The sequence below is a fragment of the Hetaerina americana genome, unplaced genomic scaffold, assembly GCF_022747635.1.
Source record: "Hetaerina americana unplaced genomic scaffold, ioHetAmer1.1.p SCAF_112, whole genome shotgun sequence".
NCBI classification, from domain to species: Eukaryota; Metazoa; Arthropoda; class Insecta; order Odonata; family Calopterygidae; genus Hetaerina; species Hetaerina americana.
This window is the reverse complement of record NW_027286204.1, coordinates 947,809-969,970: the sequence shown is the minus strand read 5'-3', so window position 1 is coordinate 969,970 and position 22,162 is coordinate 947,809. Positions and strand designations below refer to the sequence as shown.

Below are 22,162 nucleotides of genomic sequence, written 5' to 3'. Positions count from 1 at the left end.
CTCTTGTGATCCGTTCGATTCCGCCTTCCCCACCTCTATTGTGTTCGTCCTTTATACGTGTTCCTATCCCTTTTCCTTATATATGTTTCTGTATATATGAGTATTTATTCGCCGTTTGGCGGGATTTCGTGTTTGAATGTGTATTTGGCCAATGTGGCTCATCTCTTTCTTCTGGCTATGCGTGCCACGAAACGCACTGTTCCTTTCCTGTATGATGTTGTATGAATTCTAAACCACTATCCTTTCCTCTTGTGTATTGTCTATTTCTCCTTTGGTGGGTGAGATGATTCCGACGGCAAAAGTATGAATAGCAGAAGGAGAATCTGGTTAGGAGACACTGAGGTTGAACATGCACTATTTTCAAAATAATACCAATGGAAGTCCGAATCTCATGGCAGGTGCCTCCGTGCGAAATCTCATGCGTACTCCTCGTACGTATGGTTAAAAACCTTCCGCCGTCAGTGCTTAAAGAAATCACAACCACCAGCTTTTCGTTTAACTCTGTCATGCTGAATAAAGAATGTGTCGGACGAAGACGTAAGGGCGTATCTAGTAGCTTTATTACATCTTATAAGGCGAAATACAGCGACGACGTCGAAGAGACTATTCAAAACTACTTTGATAATTTGAAAAAACTTAGTGAATTGACACGACCTAAGGTCAGCTGTTAGGTTGACCAACTAACGCTAATCACGCGGCTACTTCTTATACAAACAAAAAAAAATTAGGGAAATAAAAACAAGTAATTATCTCGAATTGTGGCTATCGCCCCGGCAAATAAATAAGCGCACGTGTAAATTCCTACGGCCAATCAGCGCACATGGTGAAAATTATTCATTTGAGCATATATTCATAGCTTATTGTTAAGCATGACGTAGAAACATCAGAATATAAATCGCAATATTGATTTTTAACACACTTCCCCGTCACACAAAAAAATACAGGGCTTAATTTCTACAAGAAATGAAAGAACATGACATCATTTTCTCCAATACCGCACACTTAAACAAAGCCCAAAATAACATGAATGTAAACTTACCTATGCGTGCTACCAAATCATTGATGCTCTCCCAAGTTGATTAAGGTCATTGGCCTCCAAACACGTCGATGATATAAATCTCTTTAACTCACAAAATTATTTGTATTACTTATTTCAAGTAACCCTTCAGAGAATTTGGGGAAAACAGTGACAAGAAAACAATGAATCACGACTGGAAGGACAGTCAAAAGGAAGTAAATAACCATAAATTAATAATAGCGTACCAATAGTACACTATTCTATTATTAAACACTTAATCGCGAAATCACACAGCGAATTTTACAAAAACAATCGAGTATGCGCAATGTTCGCTTTTTCATCGAGTTGTAAACCACTCAATATAATTGAGCATTGAGGAAATATTGAGATTCTTTAAACTTATGCACACGCATTCCGCCTTTAACAGTCCTCTGAAAACTATTAATTTCGCGCATTCTAAATAATGCCCACTTAAACCTTAAATAAAATCGCGAGCGAGGTACCCTTCCTCTGACAAGATCATTACAGAACCCTCCACGGAAAGCAGAACGCCGCTCGGCGTAATCGATTATTTTACAAACGCATAGTCGATATGTCGCTGAGAATATCTGGGTTCAACTGTTTCAGTGGTAAATTTTACGCTCCTACGAAAACAGTATAAATGTGCATCGTAACATCACGAAAACAAGATAATCTTAATTCCGTGGACACATTAATGTAGGATATGTGCATTTAAATAATATTTTTGGTGACGCGTGGTGCCAGTTTTTAATGCTAATACTCTAATGAATAAGGCTGCATGCTTTTCATGTACCCCGGAATTCTTCCCTTGAAATATGATCATACCAAGTTCCAGCGTCATGTCTGATGAGACAGAAGATGAACTAGATGAGGTAGAAGTGGACCCGTACTATAGAAAATACCATATATTGCTAGAAAGGTGCACCTCAATGCAACAGGTATGCTAAATGACTATTCACAAGAGGGTGGTCTTTAAAAGGTTATTAAATAAATATGATTCTTTCAGGACAACGAGAGGTTAGTTAATCGAATTCAAAGAGTCAGGAAGATGCTACGAAGGGCACGGAAAGAAAGAAAGTAAGAAAAATGAGTGATCCGTTAATTAATAAGTAATAATGCCCATTGATTCGTAAAAATCTCTTTCACCATTCCAGGTTTTTAATGGCGCGTTTGGATACGCACGGAGATAGCTGGAGAAATATTCCCCTTTCTCTTCATCTTTCTGATTCGTCAGTTACAGCTCCTCAGTCACAAAGAAATGCGGAGTCAAACAAATTAAGTCCCCATGCGAAAGTAAATACCTCAAACCCACTGATTTTCAAATTAAGGAAGTTTATTATTTGTGGGATATTGTACTATTTCAATTATTACCTTAGGTATCCAGTTCTCCGTCTGGAACTGCAGTAGCTTCGGAGAAGGTTTCCCGTGGAAAAAGTGCTGGTGGAACTGCACCTAGTTCTAAACGAAAAAGCAAAGATGGAAAAGACAGAGATCCTACTGCTCCTAAAAGGCCTGCCAATCCATATTTCCAGTTTTGTCAGGAACAGCGACCATTGGTTTCCGAGCAGTATACAAGTATTGGAAGTGGTCAAGAAGCAGATTTAAGCAAGCAAGAGCTAACTAAGTTACTGGCAAGCCGATGGAATAACCTCACCAACGATGATAAGAAGGTTGTACACCACTAGGCTGATTCTGATAACATTTGATTTTGATCGCCCTCCTTTAGATTGGTGATGACTCTTGGTAACTTTTAGATTCAAAATTAAAATTTTAGTGACACACGTACTTATATGTCTTAACAATTTCAAATTTTGACCGTTCTTTACCTGCTTCCTGGACTTTGATGTGATAACATGGTGAGTGATTCAAACCTTAAATAGCGTATAACTTAAATTCCAAACACATTGCTGAAATCGTCTTTAAATCAACAAGTCTAGTAAAATCCCAACTTCTTTACCTGCGTTGCTTTATCTTAATGTTACAAATCAACATGTATTTTAAATGTCTTTTCACCAGGACTGCTAATCTTGTTCCCAATTTCAGGTTCCCGTAATTGCATTATAAATAAAAATATTTCTTGATACCCTTGTTTTTTATCAGGTTTATTACGATAAATATGAGAAACAAAAGGAGAAATATTCTGCTGACATGCAGATGTACAGCTCAAGACCAAAATTTTCTCATTTTCCAGCCGAGGATTCTTCCAGTTGACCAGAGTAATTAAAATTGTGGATATTGACCAGAAGAGGTACTACGTACTTAGTTATCCTTGTGTAATTTATTACAGAAAATGCACTGTGATGTACATGTCAAAACAAATATTGGAATCCAACATTGTAAGAAATATAGTTGCTGGTAGGTGTGATTTGGAAAATGCAAAAGTTTCTACTTTCAGTTCATTGTAAACTTGATGTTAGGCCATAGTTTATCCTATGGTTGATATTTATAATTTTTATACGCATTTGTAATAAAATATGAAATCAGTGCAAGTGGCTTATTTCAAAATATTGAAGTCTACAATTTTAATAAAACGACACCTTCAGCAAAGGGGGGTTATTTGCCATTGAAACCAAGGAAAGTCAAAAACATGGTATCACCATCGATAAATGCCAATATATATCAAATTGATACTTCAACAAGATACTACATCTACCAATCACGTAAATAAAAGAGGAAAACTTCACTATTGCTCAGAACTATGAAAACAATATCTTTTAAACCTGCTACCACATTTGGACTTTCTACCGAGCTTTGAAGGAATCCTTTTCAGTGCGGATGAATCCCATGGTTGCTATGGGTTCATTCTGGCCAGCATGCTGCTGAACAGCGGGATCATGGACGCGCATGAAAGGGTTGATCAGCTTCTCCACTCCTATTGAGATGTTCATTTGATAGAGTAGGCCATTCATTCGATAAAGATGCTTCAAAAGTATCCAAAACTCATAAATGAACCTTACCTATAGTTGAAGGCACAGTTGGTTCTTCCTTGCTACGTTTTGAATGAGCCCAGGACATTTTATCCTGAATAGTTTCATTGGCAGGTTCAACGTGTTGAGCGTATTTCAGGTTTTGGAGAGTGTATTCATGACCACAATACACTTGCTGGAAGAAATGATATTACCATGTAATTTCCAATTCCAAAATGTTCACCACTAAAAATTAAAACTTAAATACTTCCAGCAATGTAAAACTTGAATGTAAATAGCTTCCAATGAGACCACTGCATTTTGGATCAATCTGAATGGAATTCGCAATTTCATCATCTCATATTGTGATTGTCATAATTGAATTGGTAAAGGAAATTTTCACACCCTATTTTTATTGACCGTACCAAAATGTAATTAAAATAGTCACAATGAAAGAAGTGAGAACATTGATACTAGCATGCTTGTGATTATGAATGTAAGAATTGCCAAGCCAATGGAAATGAAAATAGAACTCGATAAGTCATCAATGGCTTTACTGGATCCATACAGTTATGATTGAATTTGAGAGTGGCAGCATTGTGGGTCCAATGTAAGAACGCTAGACAACAAACAGAGCAATTTTAAAACATCAAATGCTAATTCCCCTTTGCAAAAGAGACAAGTTCAAGAAATCAATGATAATTTTTCCCAGAAAAGCCGACACCCCCATGAGTTTTTCTGAGAGAAATCATTTGCTCCTGCCAAATCCAAAAGACTAACTTTTTGACCTTTGTGTTTCAGAGGTGTATAAGTGATTATGATCACTTATCCTTTGAATAATTTCTTGAGTCAAGAGAGAAAGGAGCCCTCACCAACCGTTTAAGTATGAAAACGCTGAGCTGGTAAAAATATCAGAAGTGTGTCCTTCCCTGTATCATGCCCTTGAAAAGGGCTGGCAGACCAATTGACCATTTCTAAGAAGGGAAGTGATGACAGGTATGCCAATGAAAACATTGGTGGAGGCTAATGTAGACTGTAATGCCATGCGGATCTAAAACCTGGTTTTTTGATGTCAGAGTGGGGATTATCCTTTGAAATGTGGGTAAAGAGAAGGACGGAAAATAAGTTTGACACAGTGTACAACCAGTCCCCAAAAACTGAATATGGTAAGAGAAATGCTAACAATTCTATGTCAAATCCAAAAGAGGCAGGGAAGGGAGTACAGCGAGAGAAGTGTCCCCTAATAAAAGGAAGAATGTTAACAGGTAAGAATTGAATACTCTTTAATCCGCTTGAAGGCAGGTAGGTAATATGAAGAACTAAATCAATAATTCATAATTGACACAAGTGAAAACCCACATAATAGTTGTTAGAGGCCACTGGGAAACATTCCTTGGAGGATTTCCAGTAATAACAACCACACAAAGTGAATTCAGGTTTCAAGAGTAACCACCCTTTGTCATGCACATGAAATTTCAATGTTAGCAGCCCATTTCTTGAGATAACAAGTAAAAATTTTGATTTGCAATTTATTTTAGGCATAAACAAATGGAATTGACTAACTTCCATTCACTCACAGAATAGCAGAAAATCTAGGACTAAGATTACAGTGGCCTAATAGTTTGAAATTGGGCAAACATGGATGCTATTGGGAACATCCTCGACAGTTGTTGGCTACTGGGAATACCCCAAACATCACACCTTCTTAGACAGCAATATTTTTAAACTGAGAGGCCTAGAAAAATAATTTTTATCCAGTTATTTTTTCTTCTAATAACCCAAGATTTAACTAAGCATGTCAATGCAAGTTACATTACAGACATGATGGTAAAATCATTATTAATAACCATTATACTCCCATCAGATTCTGGCATTCTATCATTTTCTTACATTTATAAGTCATAACAACGCAAAATTAAAAATGTTTTTATTTAAAACTAAAGCAATAATTTAATTTCAACATCATTTAATGTTAAATATAAATGAGTCTATAATTAGTTAATATAAATTTTCAATATTTGATTCATTAGAAACCATTTTCTTACATCACGGATTAGTTTGAGGATAGTAGCAGTAGTTATAAGGGGAGGTGACCGACAGCTGAGGTCATATGTGCCATTAGGGATGAGTTTTAAACCTGGGCCCTCTGGGTGGGGAGCCAGTACGTTAGCCACCACACCATTCCGATCCCCTTCAGGATGGTATATGCTCATTTCCAACTGTATCTCATTAGCTGCAATAATATCAGAGTTTCCTCCATATTCTCTCAACATTTTGAGAGAATAAAAAATTATGCTCCACCATCTTATCGCTTCATTGCAGCATCCAGTCATTGGATATATCTTTACTTTGGAGATTTTTCAAAAAATATTCATCACAAATATAAATCATTCAAAGGGTATTAGGTACAATGAAGTCATAGTTTTGTAGTTTGCTTGACAAGCTAGTATATGCCTACACCAAGGTAAGTAGTTGATACTATAAAAGCTATTAACTGCCAATTCGACCATCCTATGGAACATACAATAACCTCATTACATCATTCCTACATGATTGAGTAAACTATTTAAAGTGCAAGTAGGACCAGCAAAAACATTTGAATGTTTTTGATTAATCCAAAGAAGAAAGTTATTCATTTAAATTTATCGCACAGCTAAAGTTGTTCTCAGTATCATCAACAAAAGGATAGAGAGTAGGGTAAATGATTACTTAGGGGATGATCAGTTTGAGTTCAGGAAGAGGAGAAGCATGCGTGATGCCATTGCAGTAATGAGATCACTAATTGAGAGGCATATAGAATACAATCAGGACGCATTTACCTGTTTTGTTGATTTCGAAAAGGCTTTTGATCGGGTGAATTGGGAAAAATAATGAGTATATTGCAGAAAATAGGAGTAGGTTGGAGGGACAGGAGGCTAATCTGCAACCTGTACATGTCTCGGACTGCTCAGGTGCGAGTGGGGAATGGCGAGTCCAGGTGGGCAGTGTTAGGAAGAGGAGTAAGGTACGGTTGCCCATTATCACTGTTACTGTTCAACCTGTATGCACAGGAAATGATTAAAGAAAGGGCTAGTAAAAACTTTTATACGGAGCATAGCTATGTACAGCCGGGAATTGTGGTCACTGAAGCAGGAGGATAGACGTAGATTGAAGGCTTTTGAAATGTGGGTGTTGAGAAGATTGGAGAAGGTGAAATGGACCGAAAGGAAAACAAATGAGGATAGGCTGGTTATGGAGGGTGAGGAGAGGGGATTGTTGGGAGAAGTCATAAGGAGTCAGGAAAAATAGATGCAAAGGATATTGATTGGCATTGGGATGTTGAAGACTATGATAGAGGGGAGAAAATGTTAGGCAAAGAAGGAAGGGGCAGGAATTGGGAATAGGGATGTTGGACGGAATGAAGGGAGGAAGGAAGTACACAGAGCAGCTTGTCAGAGAGCAGGATGTCGGGTTGTGTTTTTTAAGGAGAATGGCAATAGAATTAATTGGTAGGTGTGTCATCCAAAAACCTGCCTTAACCAGTAGATTGCCTGTAAGAAAAAATTATTGTAATGCATACTTCTAATTAGAGTGATCCACATTCTATGGTCAGTAAATCCTAAAACATGATTAATGATGCCAGCTTTCTATGCATGAAGAGAATTTTCAGAGGACGGCTCATAAAAAAGGCAAGGAAGCCAAGAACTAAACAATGAGGTGGAAAAGATTTCAGAAACCATCAGAAAAAGAATAGCAGTGTTTTTCAGACATATTCACCAAATGAACACCACGGAAGACTAACCAACAAAATACATAAATTCTTGGAGAATAAAAAAAGGCAAGCTGACTTCAGGAGGAGGAGTCCTGCAGGGAACAAGAGGCGTGTAGTGGGTGGAAAGCCTTCAAATTTAGAATTGAGATCACCAAGGGTTTCCAAAATGACACCCAAACACCAAGGATAAGAGGAGATCATAAGAGTGAGAAAATGAAGGAGCACTGGGCATAGATTAAGACTGGAAAACGGTGATTCAAGTTAATTTGGCTCCACGTGGCCATAGTGCAAAAAAGCAAAATATCAATATTCAGTGCCATTTTTGTTTGTCACCTTGATGGTATTCAGTGAACTCACTACTTGACTCAAAAAAGTAAACGGGGAAATTCACTTTCCAAGGTGTAACGAAAGCCACGTTCCTGCATCATAAAATGAATTTGTTGAGTTGAGTAACATTCCTCAAGTATTTTAGGAGAGTGGGCACCCAGTCATGAAGAATAACTTAAAAGGGCCAGCAATTTCCTTGTTTATTGCAACTGATATCATATTACAAAAAGCAATATTTCTAAGCAAAACTTGACAAGTGATAAGATGCCGGTTAAATCCCTTTCTGGTGAATCTACCTCTGGCAAGAGCTCTTATCGGATGATATAGAGTAACACCAATCCTAGGGCTCCAACCAGCCATCCATAAATAATAAATATTACTCTAAGTCTTTACTTCAGTCTTATGCGTAATTGCATTCTGAAGCACTAATAAAATACTAATTCCTCTTAATAGTAAATGCAGCTGATGATTACTTAATACTAACGTGATTATTCCCCAATTAAAAGTATTCATACTTTTACTACAAAGGTTCTTAAATTAAACTTTTAAAATTCACTAGATACTAAAATGCAACAAGTACTTGAAGGCTCTGTTCCTAAGATAATCAATTCTTCAAAGCATTCGCATACTTAGCATAGAAAACAAACATACATGGAATCCTATAACGCCCACTTCAGTTTTTATGCTAGTTACATTAAATATATCTGTCATTAATTGGTGATCTTTCACCTGAACAACATTAAAATACCATTTGATATAAAACAACACAAAAGTGCCATCCTGCCATACATATCAAAGATTAACCCTCTGAATTTCATGCAACGACTAAGAGTTTTCACCAACCGTATTATCAGGAAGATTTCCCAGAATCTCAACCAAGGCTGTGTACATTTGTTTAGGAGTTCCCTCAAAGAACCTTCCACAGCCCGCAATGAAGAGTGTATCACCTAGAAGACATTAATCTATCAGGAGAACAGACAGAATACTAACTCAACAACATCCTAATTTTACAATTTAGAACATATTTTGGACAGATAGACATTATTAATAGGGAAACTGAGCAGAGGTCAAGAGGGCTAGTCAAAATTTGGGATTGAATCTTAACTTTATATTACTCATATCTAAGAATGCCAATGAAATACATACTCGGTATTAAGATTAAAATCATTCTAAATATGGTTATCAAGGACTGTAAGATATATGGAATGCAAAATAAATACAACATCAACAAAGCAGCAAATCAATTCTATCACCGTCTTAAATTTTGTAGGGCTGACCGGTGAAAATCTGCCTTTTATCAACTGAATTATAGTTATGAGGGTAAAACAGAAACTTTACACTTCCACAATAAAGATTTAATATTTCATGACCATGGTTCCACCTAATGATGCACAGCATTGAAACCATGGCCGTGATATATTACATCTTTATCGTGGAAGTGTTAAGTTTTTTTTTACCCTCATCACGAAGGAATTCCACTAAGTTAAACCTGAAACTGTTACAAATTTTTGTTGTTCAAGAGCTACAGTTGTTGTTTATATATCGGTCTTTCAACAAATCCTTAGAAGAAAATTGAAAAACCAATCATTTAGGGTATTTCTTTTATTTTTCTACGATATCTCCTTTCAGCTCAATACACCATTTCCCCAAATTTTTTAAACAGTCCAAAAGGAAGGGTTTCAGAGTTCAGGGTTTCAAAATAGGCATCTTGTATTTGCGATGACCTCGTTTGACATGAATTGTTTTCCCCCAAGCCATTTTTTTTCAAGTTTGAAAATGGAGAAAAGACACTTTGGGCCAAGTCTGGTGAATATGTTGTACCTAACCGGGTGGTGTTAGCACCCAACCGGTGCTAATTTTAAGCCCACTAAACACTCATCTTCCTCAGTTGATTCCTTCTTAATTTCGGACACTGAATGGTTAAAGGTAAATGGCTTCATACTAAATTTAGAGAAAATACCAAGTCTAACATACAGCCTAAAAAATATACCCCAGGATGATAATCTTGTAAAATTATGGGATTCCACCTTGACTCTAAGCAGAACTGGATTTAACATCTCAATGTTATCAGCAGGAGAGATTGTCCAAGGCTCTTTATCTACTTAGAAAACTTAGCATGTTAATCACTGCCAAGCACCTAAAATCCATTTACTATGCTTTCTTTAACAGCCATCTCAATTATGGTATGGAAACCTAGGGCTATGCTTCAGATTTAAAATCTCTTTATCCTACAAAAAAAGCTGTAAGGACAATTACTCAATCTTCTGCTACAGAAACTGCCAACCATTATTTATTAGAGCGAATATTCTAACTACATATAAAATTTATATCCATAAAAAATTGATAAAGGAGATAGCTTCAGGCGTCACTTTGTGGAAACGATACATATTGCAAAGGAAACACTTGGTTTTTCCACATAAAATTTTATGTGGAAAAACCAAGTGTTTCCTTTGCAACATAAAAAATTGATTTTTGTGAAAGATAATTTACATTTGTTTCTTACAAGGTGTAAAGTACATACTTGATTACAACACCACAATAAGAAATCATCTCTCCCTGTGTAACTGCAGATTGACAAAATCACAGCAGTACTTGAATAACTTTGGGATGAAATTATTTAATCAACTACCACAGACTGCTAGAGTAACTAGCTCAGCCAAATTAAAAGTAACCTTTTATTCATGGCTTACCTCCAAAGCTCTGTACTCTGTGAATGAATTTTTTACCCATTAAAAACCTCATATGATTTTCTGATGTGTTTTACACATGTGTATGTCTGCTGCACTGTCTTGTAAGAGATGTCCCAAGTGTTCTGTAAGACAGATCTATTGTAATACCTACTTAATGACAATTTAAATTATTATTATTAATATTATGAAATAATGTTCTAAAATACATATTGAATCATCAATAATTATGTATCTAAATGAGGGAATTTAATTTTGCAGGCATTTCATCTCATCCTTTGATATGGTAAATAACCAATGAAAAGTCAACTTCCGGAGAGCTTTTCCCCAGGCATGGTTCACAGAAATGCTGATGCTCCGGAAATTCGTTGATGCAGCGTAAGCAGCAGCTTACCAGTGAACACAACAGGGGGATGATTGGGCCCCGAGACATAATAACATATGTGGCCTGATGTGTGACATGGCGTTGAGAGGCAGCGGATGGACAGGGATCCAATGGCGAACTCCTCCCCATGCACCACTTTCCTCGTGAGGGCCTCAATTCTGTCGTCACCTCCAACCACACACAGCGAGACAGCTTCCCCACTGCCTCCAGCCATTTTCACCAAATTCTTATTCCCTCCGGCATGGTCCCTACATAAAGGAGAGGAAAGGAGCGAGACTTACCCAGGTAAGTGGCTGAAGCTGGTCTGTGGAAATGGTTTTCTACTGCAAATGAAAATTGTCTTCAGATTCACAGTCCATACACTAGGATGCATCACCATGGAGATGCAAGGATAGCAACTTTTAATGGAGTCCACTACTGCACATTACAATGCAAAAATTTCAAAATGTTAAAACAAAAGCGTGAAGATTAAGAAGACACCTTGGTAGCTACACTGGCTAACCCAGACTAAGCCAGACATCGCGGCGTCCCGTTTCGAATCCAGGTCAAGGCAAATGATTTGTACACTGTAAAAATTGCTGTGTTATAGTTTCCATTAATCGAGAACTCCACCTCAAGTTACCATTGCAGCATCTAACAGAGTTTTTATGATTTGCCAAAAAAGGTACACAACCTAGTGTTTACAGTTTGGCTTTAACCTTGCGGACAGTGGTGTAATGCGCACGACTACAAATATGTGTGAAATTGCACATGGAAGTATCATTTTTAAGTACTTCTCACTAAGAAATAACTAAATTATCTGGATTTAATTTACTCCAAATATTAATTGACAATTATGCACATGATATTGTAATTGCTATTAATGTTGATTTGTTTTGTTTCAGGAAGCCATAGATTACAGTGACTTGCATGAGGTAGAAGATAATAGGCTGGCAATGTGATTAAATTCCTTAACTGGAAATGTTACACTGCCCAGAAAATCCACAGCAAAATGATGGCCGTTTATGGAAATGATAGCTAGCCACAAGACACGGCTGTGTGGTGAAAAAGGAATCCTCAGACTGGTCGCAAGTCCCTCCCAGATGCTCCAAGAAGTGGAAGACCATCACTCAAGGACCATGTTGCTCCACAGTGAAGAAAGAGGAGAACTTGATGCTATCCCAAAGCAAAGAGGAACCAGCCAAATGATCTTGAATGAGACTGATCTTAGCTAAGGCAGTGTGTGGAGATGGATTCACAAAGAACTGCAAGTACCAAAGGTACCATGACACTGGGTTTCATTCCACGACTACAAACTCCTTTTCAGAAGCAAACACAGCACTGGTCCAGGGAAATGTCGACTCTTTTGAAGCGAGACGAAGAGGATTTTTTGGTCGCCTGGTAACAATGAATGCCCGCTTGGATCTATCAATATGACCCTGGGACAAAAGGGACGAGCGAGGAGAGGAAGCACAGAAACTCGCATCCCTCCAAGAAGGTGGATAAGATTGAAGGAAAGGTCATACTGTCTGTTGTTTGGGTCTGCCGTGGAGTCATCTTAACAGACTACCCGGAGAGGGGGCAGAGCATCAGTGGTGCCAACCACTGCACAATGCTGAACAAACTATAATGATGCTCTAAAAAAGAACCGGTGCCGTATGATCACAAAAGACACCCGTCTCCTCGCCCACAATGAACCCGCTCACTCATCTAGAGGTGCGGCTGAGGAATCCAGGCGATGCCGTGGCTGCTCTTTGGAAAGGTTGTCCCTTCCACCCTATTCTCCCAAACGCATCCCACGGGACTCTTTCCTATTCCCAGAACTCAAAAAAAATAAAAAAACATTGCAGGGATGAAGATTTAACTACAATAAAACAATAACTCCATTATTTATACTTTCAGCTGAGATGGAAAAAACTCCCCTTTATTTTTCCTGTCATCCTCTCATTTTGGCCTCAAGTTAGGCCATGGATGGATAAATGAACCACAACTGGTAACACTAATCTGCCATGAACCATCCTGAACGTGACAGTTGAGAAGATGCAATTTTATGCTTTGTTTTCCCCAGGGAATGTGAATGTGAATGTGAAATATATATGATCAATCATATGAGTATACATGATGCATGTGACTTTTAATACCACAAGACCTTAGTTTAGAGCCCCTCCTTTGGTTCTTCAGTCTGAAAATGAATGTTTGTCAATTTTTTCTCGTCTAAGAAGTCAACGTACTTTACTCTCTTCTCCACTAAGTCCGTTAATCTAAATTTTGAACCAGATTTACCCATGTTTTTATGATTGCTTTCTTCAAGAAGTTCCTATTTTACTCATTAGATGCCTCTAACATACTGCACACTAGAGACAGCAGGTGGAAACTCTTGGAATTTGATTCTTTTATTTACATTATTTTGGTTAGGACTTCAATGTTTGTGATGGTAAGTGGTGATCTTTCATACACTGTTTTTGATAATCAAGATATTTTGCAGGCTTTTTACTGTTAGTTATTTCAACATAAAAATTTTTAAATAGCTCTCTTTATTTCTTAGCATAAGATAAGGTAATGCCACGGCTGTAGTAAGGGCGGCTGTCCGGAACACAAACTGCTCCATGCTGCGGTTGGTAGCCCATGTCGGCACCAACGATGCTTCCAGGTACGGATCCAAAAGGATTTTGGATGCCTTTAGGGGCCTAAAATCCTAAGTGGATCTTGAGTGGGCTTACGGTTGTCCTTATGCAGCATTATCCCGCGGACTGACTGCGGTGCTTACGTTTGGAGTCGTATTGAGTCTCTAAACAGAAGGCTGTGGAAATTCTGTCGGGGCATGGGGGCCGAGTTTGTGGACTTGAGACCGGTGCTCGGGTCTTGTCGCGCTCCCTTGAACCGCTTAGGGGTCCACTACACCCCTGAGGTGTCGGTTCGGGTGGCTCATAGGATCTTCGGGCACTGTAAATATTTTTTAGGCAAGTGAGTAGGTTAGGAAGTGGAGTAAATTTCAATTTAAAGATAAATTTCCCTGATAACAATATTATAAAGTGTAGGTCAATTAGTGCGTCTCACAATACTAGGTTGCCCAAAGAGATTTCTCCAAGTACGTACAGCGCTAATGAGACAAAAGAAAGAATCACTTATCAGAATATAGACTGATCAGGTATTAAGACACCGAAAAGACTAAATAGCATCCCCAGAAAGCAGACCGCAATGAACACAAAGAAGGTTTTAGACAAAGAAATAATTTCCATAGTAGCAGTTAACTGCCGAAGTTTAAAAAATAAGATACCCGAATTTCATCACCTCATTCATAGCACAGAGTCAGACATCATTATAGGAACTGAAAGTTGGTTAACAGATGATATCACAGGCAGTGAAATATTTTCTTAAGTCCTTCACAGTTTACAGAAATGACAGACAGAATAGAGCCGCAGGAGGAGTGTTTATCGCGGTTAAAAACTCTACCGACAGCAGAGCTGAGTTATTTCCTGATAACTGTATAGTAAGTGTCTGGTGCTCAGTAAAAATACCCAGTGCGAAAAGAATATATGTCTGCGCGTATTATAGACCACCCCATGCTGGCGTTAACTCAATACTAGATCTAGAAAGGGAGATAAAAAGCTTTACATCCCACAACAATGAGCATAGACTAATTATCGGTGGCAATTTTAATGCTCCCACAGTATATTGGGATTCCTACAGTTTTATAAATGGAGGTAAAGACAAGGATTTATGCGAGTCCCTCTTATTGACGTTCACCTCAAATTCCCTACATCAATTAGTCACTTCACCAACAAGGGGAAAGAACATTCTTGATCTATTAGGTACTAATATACCCGAAAGGGTCTTAAATGTAGGAGTTATGGATGGAATCAGTGATCACAGGGGTGTAAACGGTAAATTTTCCCTAAGCGTAGAAAAAGTTAACAAACCTAAGAGAAAAATTTATTTATTCAATAAAGCTGACTATGATGGCTTAAAATGTGAGTTAAACTGTTCCTTTCTTAGATTTGACGAATTAAGCAAAACCAGGAGTGTCGAGGATACCTGGAATAGTTCTCTTGCGATAACACGTTCAGCAAGACAGAGATTCATGCCTAGAAAATATATAAGAGAGAATAAGGAACCCCGTTGGTACAGCTCTGAAGCTCGGAAATCACTAAGACGGCAAAGGGCGTGCCATGCCAGAATGAAAAACGTGGTTAAAGATTCCTCCCCTGATAAAATCAATGAAGCCATACAGAATTACGAAGCATCTAGGTCCACTGCCAAGAAGGCCTTCCGGAAGGCGCTAGCGGAATTCAAAAGGAAAAAATTAGGTGAACATTTAAACGATAACCCAAAGGTCCTACGTCAGGGAAGTGCAGGGAAAAAAGTCCACCGTAAACTCAATGAACGGCGAAAAGGGGGATAAAGTAACAAGTAGTTTAGATAAAGCCAACATATTAAACTCATTCTTCCACAGTGTTTTCAACAAATGCTCCCAGAATATACCAGAGAACCTTCCGAAAACATTTCTGCAGCCAATGCATGCAATCGACTTTTCCACCTGCGGAATAGAGTTACTCCTTAAAAATATCGACCCCAACAAATCTCCGGGACGTGATGAGATACCGGCTCGCGTGTATAAAGAACTGTCTTCTGAAATTGCTCCTTATCTTAATATAATATTTAAGAAATCATTAGCAGAAGAAAGCGTGCCAAGCGGCTGGAAGATAGCTTCTGTGACACCCATATTAAAAATGGAGACCGGGAGGACCCCAGTAATTATAGGCCAATATCGCTCACCTCCATCTCCTGTAAGATTCTTGAGCACATCATTGTTAGTTCCATCACGAGGTACCTCGATAGCCAAGATTTATTGATGAAAAACCAACACGGGTTCCGTAAAGGTAGATTAAAAAATCGCGTTCAAACAGTCGTCCTGGACGGTGTATCATCCGATACTGTCAAGGTCACATCGGGTGTACCACAGGTAAGTGTCATAGGCCCCCTCTTATTTCTCAGCGCCGTGGTTAATAGCAGGCTCCGTCTTTTTGCTGACGATGCGGTGATTTATGGAGACATACGAAGTCGCGATGACAGAGTCACGTTAGCTAACAACCTAAATGCAATCCAGACTTGGTGCGATACATGGCAATTGGAATTAAATTTGAAAAAATGCGTAGTAATACATTTTTGGGAAAAGAGTAACACCCCCCTATTTAGTTACAAAGTGAAACAAATAGAAATCACGAGGGTAGATTCCTTTAAATACTTGGGTGTAACAATTACTCACGATCTGTCCTGGGGAAAGCACACACGGGAAATATGCGGTCGTACTAATAAAAAATTGGGATTTGTAAAAAGAGTGCTGGGTAAATGTGACGAAAAAGTGAAGGAACGATGTTTTCTTGCCCTAGTCAGGCCCCACCTAGAGTATGCTGCCAGTATATGGGATCCTCAAGAGATAAATTTAATTTCGGAATTGGATCGAGTTCAGCGGAGGGGGTCTAGATTTGTCAAAAATTGTCATGACCAACGCAGTAGCGTAACTACTTTGCTAGAAAATTTAGGCTGGGATTCCCTTAAACAGTGACGGCTACAATTTAGATTAAACTTATTAAAAACATTTAAAGATGGGTCCTTTCCCAATGACATTAAGAATATAATACGAACCCCAACGTATTACGGGCGGAGGGATCACGAATATAAGATTAGAGAGATAGACTACAAGACTGACAGGTTTAAATGGTCATATTTTCCAAGAACAATAAGAGACCAGAATTCTTGTAATCGAAATCCCGCAGGAGCCGGCTCGACATGATAAGTATTAACCTACAAGGTAGGGACTGTGCATGGTTATACTAGTATATTTATTTATATTTTTTGCAGGATCCCCCCACTTTTCCCCATCCATTTGGAAAACCCTAACCCCCTCATCCCTTACCCTTTCCTCCTGGTGCTGCACCCCCTGCCAAACACCTTTTTGGTGGTATGCAGGGTATTGATGTAGATGTAGAACGCCCGGGAATATCCTTTCCAGGAACGGCACAATTTGAATGTGATATCACGAGCTTCGATTTTTCCTCCTCATAGTACAAAAGGCTTGTTTTAAACGAGAATAATCGGTTCAAATTTCATTAATTTCCATAATTTAGATGTATAATAAATTTCTTAAAAGCATTACACATGCAGTTCTGACTAAGCGAATCCGAGGCCACGGAGTTCCGCAGAGAGGAAAAGTTTGACATCTTCCTTGACATCATTTCAGGAAAACTTCCTCGTGAAACGTTGACTTCAGTGAAGGTAGTAAGGTGAGTGGCAGAACAATGTTCAATGAAAACAAAATTAAAATAAATGAACTTAATTGTTTTTCGGGTATTCATGCCGACAAGCAATCATATTGAGAAAGACGTAAAACAGAGTGGGTGATGGATTAAAGATCATTATTTAAGAGTTGTCCGGAAGGTAAAATGCGATGATGCAGGGTTGGCGGAGGGAGGATTGCGATTAAGGCAGGGGTTGATAGTTGAGCAACAGAGATATTACTGCAGGATGGGACTGCGCATGGTTATACTAGTATATTTATTTATATTTTTTGCAGGATCCCCCCACTTTTCCCCATCCATTTGGAAAACCCTAACCTCCTCATCCCTTACCCTTTCCTCCTGGTGCTGCACCCCCTGCCAAACACCTTTTTGGTGGTATGCAGGGTATTGATGTAGATGTATTTTTGGAAAATTGCCAATTTTTAATTTATTATGATATTCCATCATATCACTCCTGAAAAGTCTCTTTTTATAAGGTATGCTACTTGACAGTTTATAAAATGATATCAAATATTGTTCTAATATCACATCCTATTGAGATATTAATGTGTCAAAGTGGCATACTCTCTGATTATGATGAAGCTGCCCAGTTGCTCGATGTAAGAGAGTGGAGTCCGATCGATTCCAATCAAGGTCCCACACCGCCACCACCAAGATTTCCTTTTCCTGCTTCTCCCGCTGTTCATTTAGAAATTGATTAAACTGCTGACATTCTTCAATACTTCGAGGCATTATTGATGATTACCTAATTGAATTGATAACTGTAGAAACCAACTTATATGCTAACCAGGGCATAGAATCCTCTGTTTTGACAATATTTTCAAGGTGTACAGAAAGATTGGCAGCCTGTAAATATTAATGAAATTAGAGTGTTTTTCACTTTGATCATTCTTCAGGGAACTATAAGCAAACTAGTAGAAGAATGGTATTGGTCAATGAGGCAGACCATCTTTACTCCATTCTTTTCAAATCTTATGTCATACCGTAGATTGGTACTCATCAAATGCTATCTGCATTTTGCAGACAATAGTATCTTTGTTAGGGATACACATCCTTGTGTCAAGCTAAATTGGGTGGGCTGATTCAGTATGTTCCCCTGAAAAGAGCCAGATTTGGGATAAAAAGTTTATCCTTTGTGAGGGTAAGTCTGGACATATTTATTTATTTGGTAATCTACCGGTTAAGGTAGATTTTTTGGATGGACACAGCTACCAAATAAATATTTTGACTCTCTGGCTATATATGGTCATTTATTATTTATAAAGGAAAAGGGTCAGTATTGAATGAGGAACATACTAATCTTCCTTTAGCATCCCAGATTGTGCTATAACTAATGAAACCTCTACTAGAAAAAGATTATTGCCTGACTGCAGACAACTAGTACACCTCCCCAGAGCTAGTTGATTTATTGATTGCTCAAGGAACTGATACCTATGGGACATTGAGAATTCCAAGGAAGGAAGTATCAGATGACATAGAGAAAATAAGTTGAAAAAGGGCGAATTCACTGCCTTCCAGAGAGGTAAAGTGATGATGATGAAATGGCAAGACTAAAAGGCTGTTACTGTACTCCCTACAGTACATAATACAGAATTTGCCGAATTAAAAAAAAATTAATATGGTGCTATGGAAGCCAACAATCACTGTTGATTATAATAATACAATGGGTGGAGTAGATGGGGTAGATCAGCACCTGACAAATTACCCCATTATAAAAAAAGGGGGAAAAAGTATTATAAAAATTTTTTTTCACTTTGTTAGGCAAGGTCACATGGAATGCTTTTGTGTAGTATAGGAAGAATGGTGGCACAAAAAGTAACCTGGACTTTAGAATGAAACTAGTGGAAGATATAATTGAGAGATACCACACACATGATATAACAAGTAAGGGTGGAAGGCCTTCAGTAGAAACAAATCCCCGACGCCCAACTGAGAGGCACTTCCCTGAGTATATTCCATCTACAGAGAAGAAGGAAAAGCCTTGTAGGCAGTGTGCAGTTTGTTATACCAAAAGGGATGGAAGCAGCAAAATGATAAGAAAAGAAACAAGGTTATATAGCCAAGCATGTGATGTTGGACTCAGTGCTGCACCATGTTTCAAAATCTACCACACAATAAAGAACTTTTAGAAAATGTTGTAAAAATACTTAGGTCAAGATAATATTTTCTTATTGCAAGAAAATAATAAGGATTTTCTAAAATACTTGTCTTTTCTTGTCATACACATAAGAATGGAATGAAAAAATAAAAAATAAACTATTTTTTTACAGAAAAATATGCAAATCCCTTCAGGCAAGTGGTGGATAAATCATTATTAGACTTAAACATCCATTCTGTACTTTCAAATGAAATGTCTGACAAATGTTTGGCTCATTAGGTGAACGGACCAAATAGCTTCACATTCAAAGAGAGTGTGGAAAATGCCACGACAGTAACCTTTAACTAAGTCATCCGCTAATGCGCCTTACATACAACAACTAAACAAATTCAAAGTGTACAAATCATTCATTCGATTTCAATCAATAATCCCGGTCAAGTTGAATGATTTTTACATTTAGAAATTGTTTTAATGTTAAGGCACAAGAGCGCATATGTGGGAAGGCCATGTGGAAGTAACATTGACTTAATGAAACAGAAATCTCGCCGAATAGTTCTATAGCCAAATTATTTTTTCTAATAAAACTATTTCTGCATTCCGTTATCATACATGTACTACTATACCTTACCAATGATGATGTGTCGTTAATACGGTGGTGAGCTTCACTCCTTCTTCTTTGACGGCTCGCAAAACTTTTTCTGGCTCCACGGGATCAACACAAGCTGCCTCTTTGGAAACTTCGTCAACAACCTATAAATTGATATATTCAGCTTGAATGGTTTTCATAATCAGTGCATCTCACTGTAAGCTGACTCTTTTCAACAATTACCAGGTACATATAATTGTCCTGTAGAGCGGGTAAAATCCGTATCTTCATGTCAGCTAGTGAAATTGTTGATGGAATGCTATGAGTGCCTCGGAATCCCACGGATCCAAGTGCAGAAGCTTCAAAAACAATAAAAACATTATAATGTATCATCAAGGAATACGCAAAAGAAATTGCGAACGGGCAACATGTAACAAGGGTACTAACCTTTGAAATATGCTGCTGTTAAATTTTGGATAACAAAATTAGGTAACACACGCAAAAGTGCAGCTAACATAATTTCTCAAACAAAAATTACATTGATAAATTGGCTAAAATGTTCAAGCATGTAACTAAATTCATTACTTTTAATAAACAGTACCATGAAAGATGTTCAGAGCTATCAATACAATTTCTCTAACTTCTAAGTACTGACCCCAAGTTCTAATTCAAAAACTCAAGAGATCTTCCAAATTCAAACTAAAACACTTCTTCAGCTTGAATTGCAGGCATAGTAGCTCATGACCAGATGTTATCAGTAAATAAGTTTGAGGCAATTACAACGCATGATGAATGTCGAATGTTTCCCAAAAAGCCGCTACGCGCGAGATTTGGTTTGGCACAGAATTGTGTTCCCATCCAAGTAGTGCTCTTATTACGACAAAATCTATAGATTTTCTATCCCCCGCAACAATATACCTTTATATATTACGGCCATTAAACCACATGAGTTTGCATTTGATAACAATGATGTTGACATTGGACTGTATCCAGAGCTTCAAGAATAGGGTATACCTCTGGCACTTGCTCACCCACTTTACTCATTTAATGAATTATTTTGTAACAATCTTCATCACATTTAAGAACTTATGTTTATATTTTAAGTAATATTTATATCGACGACATTTAATATGGTTTTACCATTTTTCAAAGTGAATAAAGTATTATTATTATTTTTTAATTGGTTCCAGGATGAGTAGTTTACATGCATAGAACAGGTTATATAAAAAAATTAGACACACAAGAGACCAGTTTAGGGTCCAATCAATACAAATCAATGGCAAACAAAAAAAATGAATTCATCTGAGGAATGATATTTAATGCTTAAAAGGTTCTGTTGTAGTTTTATGTTTCAATTGGTCATGTAACATGATGTTATTTTCCCTCCAAGTATATTTTTGAAAATTAATCTAAGTGCATTCTACCGTTGAACAAAACTTCCAGTGGTTTTTCTCTTGTTTAGTGACAGGAGAGTCAAGAGACTCAAAGAGTTCAGCGGCTCATAATTCCAGAGGAAAGTAATGCAAAAAAGGAGGTGGGCATATTAGATCAGGCCCAGGGATTCCTCAGAGACTGCACGTTCAACTCAAGAATATTCAGTTTTGAATGAATTCAGAGGAGAGGAAGACAACAGAGAAGAGTATCCACGACCTGTTACTTGTGTACAATCCCAGGAATTCCTTTCAAAATTGAATGATATTAACTCAGTGGATTAGTTGGATCCTGATGAATTAGTGATCCCAAAGAAATTATTTATGCATAATAAGAAGATGGGGAAATAGCATTGGCTACGATAGCTGCAACACAAAAAAATTGGATTGATGGCAACTATACTCTTGAAAATATCATCAGGGAGATTTAGGGGTAGTTGCCTGAATCAGAGGAATGTTGTGTAAGCAAGAGCCAAACGTCAAGGGCCTGCATGTATTGTCCATGAAGCTTTCTAGACACAGGTACATGGGTTGTTCACAAATTCCTCCGAAATCTTAAAGAGATGCCACATGTGGTATCAGAAAAGGTTTGCTTTTAGCAAGGCTCATCTCTAACTAGACTACTGTTTAAGTTTCAGCGACATCTATCATAGGATTTCATTGCCATAGTCAATA

General features: G+C 37.8%; 3 protein-coding genes across 8 annotated transcripts in view; 1 reads left to right on the top strand and 2 right to left on the bottom strand.

Moving 5' to 3' along the window:
• The window catches only part of LOC139685447 (monocarboxylate transporter 12-like), a 93,839-nt gene extending 92,298 nt beyond the window's left edge, over nt 1-1,541 (bottom strand). For both annotated transcript variants that reach the window (XM_071582469.1, XM_071582467.1), the window contains exon 1: nt 1,040-1,541. The gene's annotated coding sequence lies outside the window, so the exon portion shown is untranslated. The remainder of the gene's footprint in view (nt 1-1,039) is intronic.
• An 85-nt stretch (nt 1,542-1,626) lies between these two features.
• Nucleotides 1,627-3,517, top strand: LOC139685446 (high mobility group protein B2). Of its 4 annotated transcripts, none has more exons than XM_071582466.1 (6): nt 1,627-1,735; nt 1,813-1,977; nt 2,046-2,116; nt 2,194-2,332; nt 2,416-2,709; nt 3,140-3,517. In XM_071582466.1, the coding sequence occupies exons 2-6, from the start codon at nt 1,855-1,857 to the stop codon at nt 3,248-3,250; spliced, it is 738 nt and encodes a 245-aa protein (XP_071438567.1). In that variant the 5' UTR covers nt 1,627-1,735; nt 1,813-1,854; the 3' UTR covers nt 3,251-3,517. The 4 variants fall into 4 exon arrangements, 3 of the variants coding, with proteins under 3 accessions (XP_071438567.1, XP_071438565.1, XP_071438566.1); XR_011700106.1 differs by having other exon boundaries at nt 1,633-1,735; nt 1,869-1,977; nt 2,416-2,895; nt 3,140-3,244; XM_071582464.1 differs by having other exon boundaries at nt 1,633-1,735; nt 1,869-1,977.
• A 115-nt stretch (nt 3,518-3,632) lies between these two features.
• Nucleotides 3,633-20,828, bottom strand: tzn (tenzing norgay). 2 transcript variants are annotated; one of them, XM_071582462.1, is made up of 7 exons: nt 20,505-20,828; nt 20,301-20,416; nt 20,100-20,221; nt 11,105-11,343; nt 8,867-8,970; nt 3,997-4,141; nt 3,633-3,911 (listed from the first exon to the last, which is right to left on the bottom strand). In XM_071582462.1, the coding sequence occupies exons 1-7, from the start codon at nt 20,572-20,574 to the stop codon at nt 3,781-3,783; spliced, it is 927 nt and encodes a 308-aa protein (XP_071438563.1). In that variant the 5' UTR covers nt 20,575-20,828; the 3' UTR covers nt 3,633-3,780. The 2 variants fall into 2 exon arrangements, with proteins under 2 accessions (XP_071438563.1, XP_071438564.1); XM_071582463.1 differs by having other exon boundaries at nt 20,713-20,828.
• Between the last annotated feature and the right edge of the window lie 1,334 nt (nt 20,829-22,162).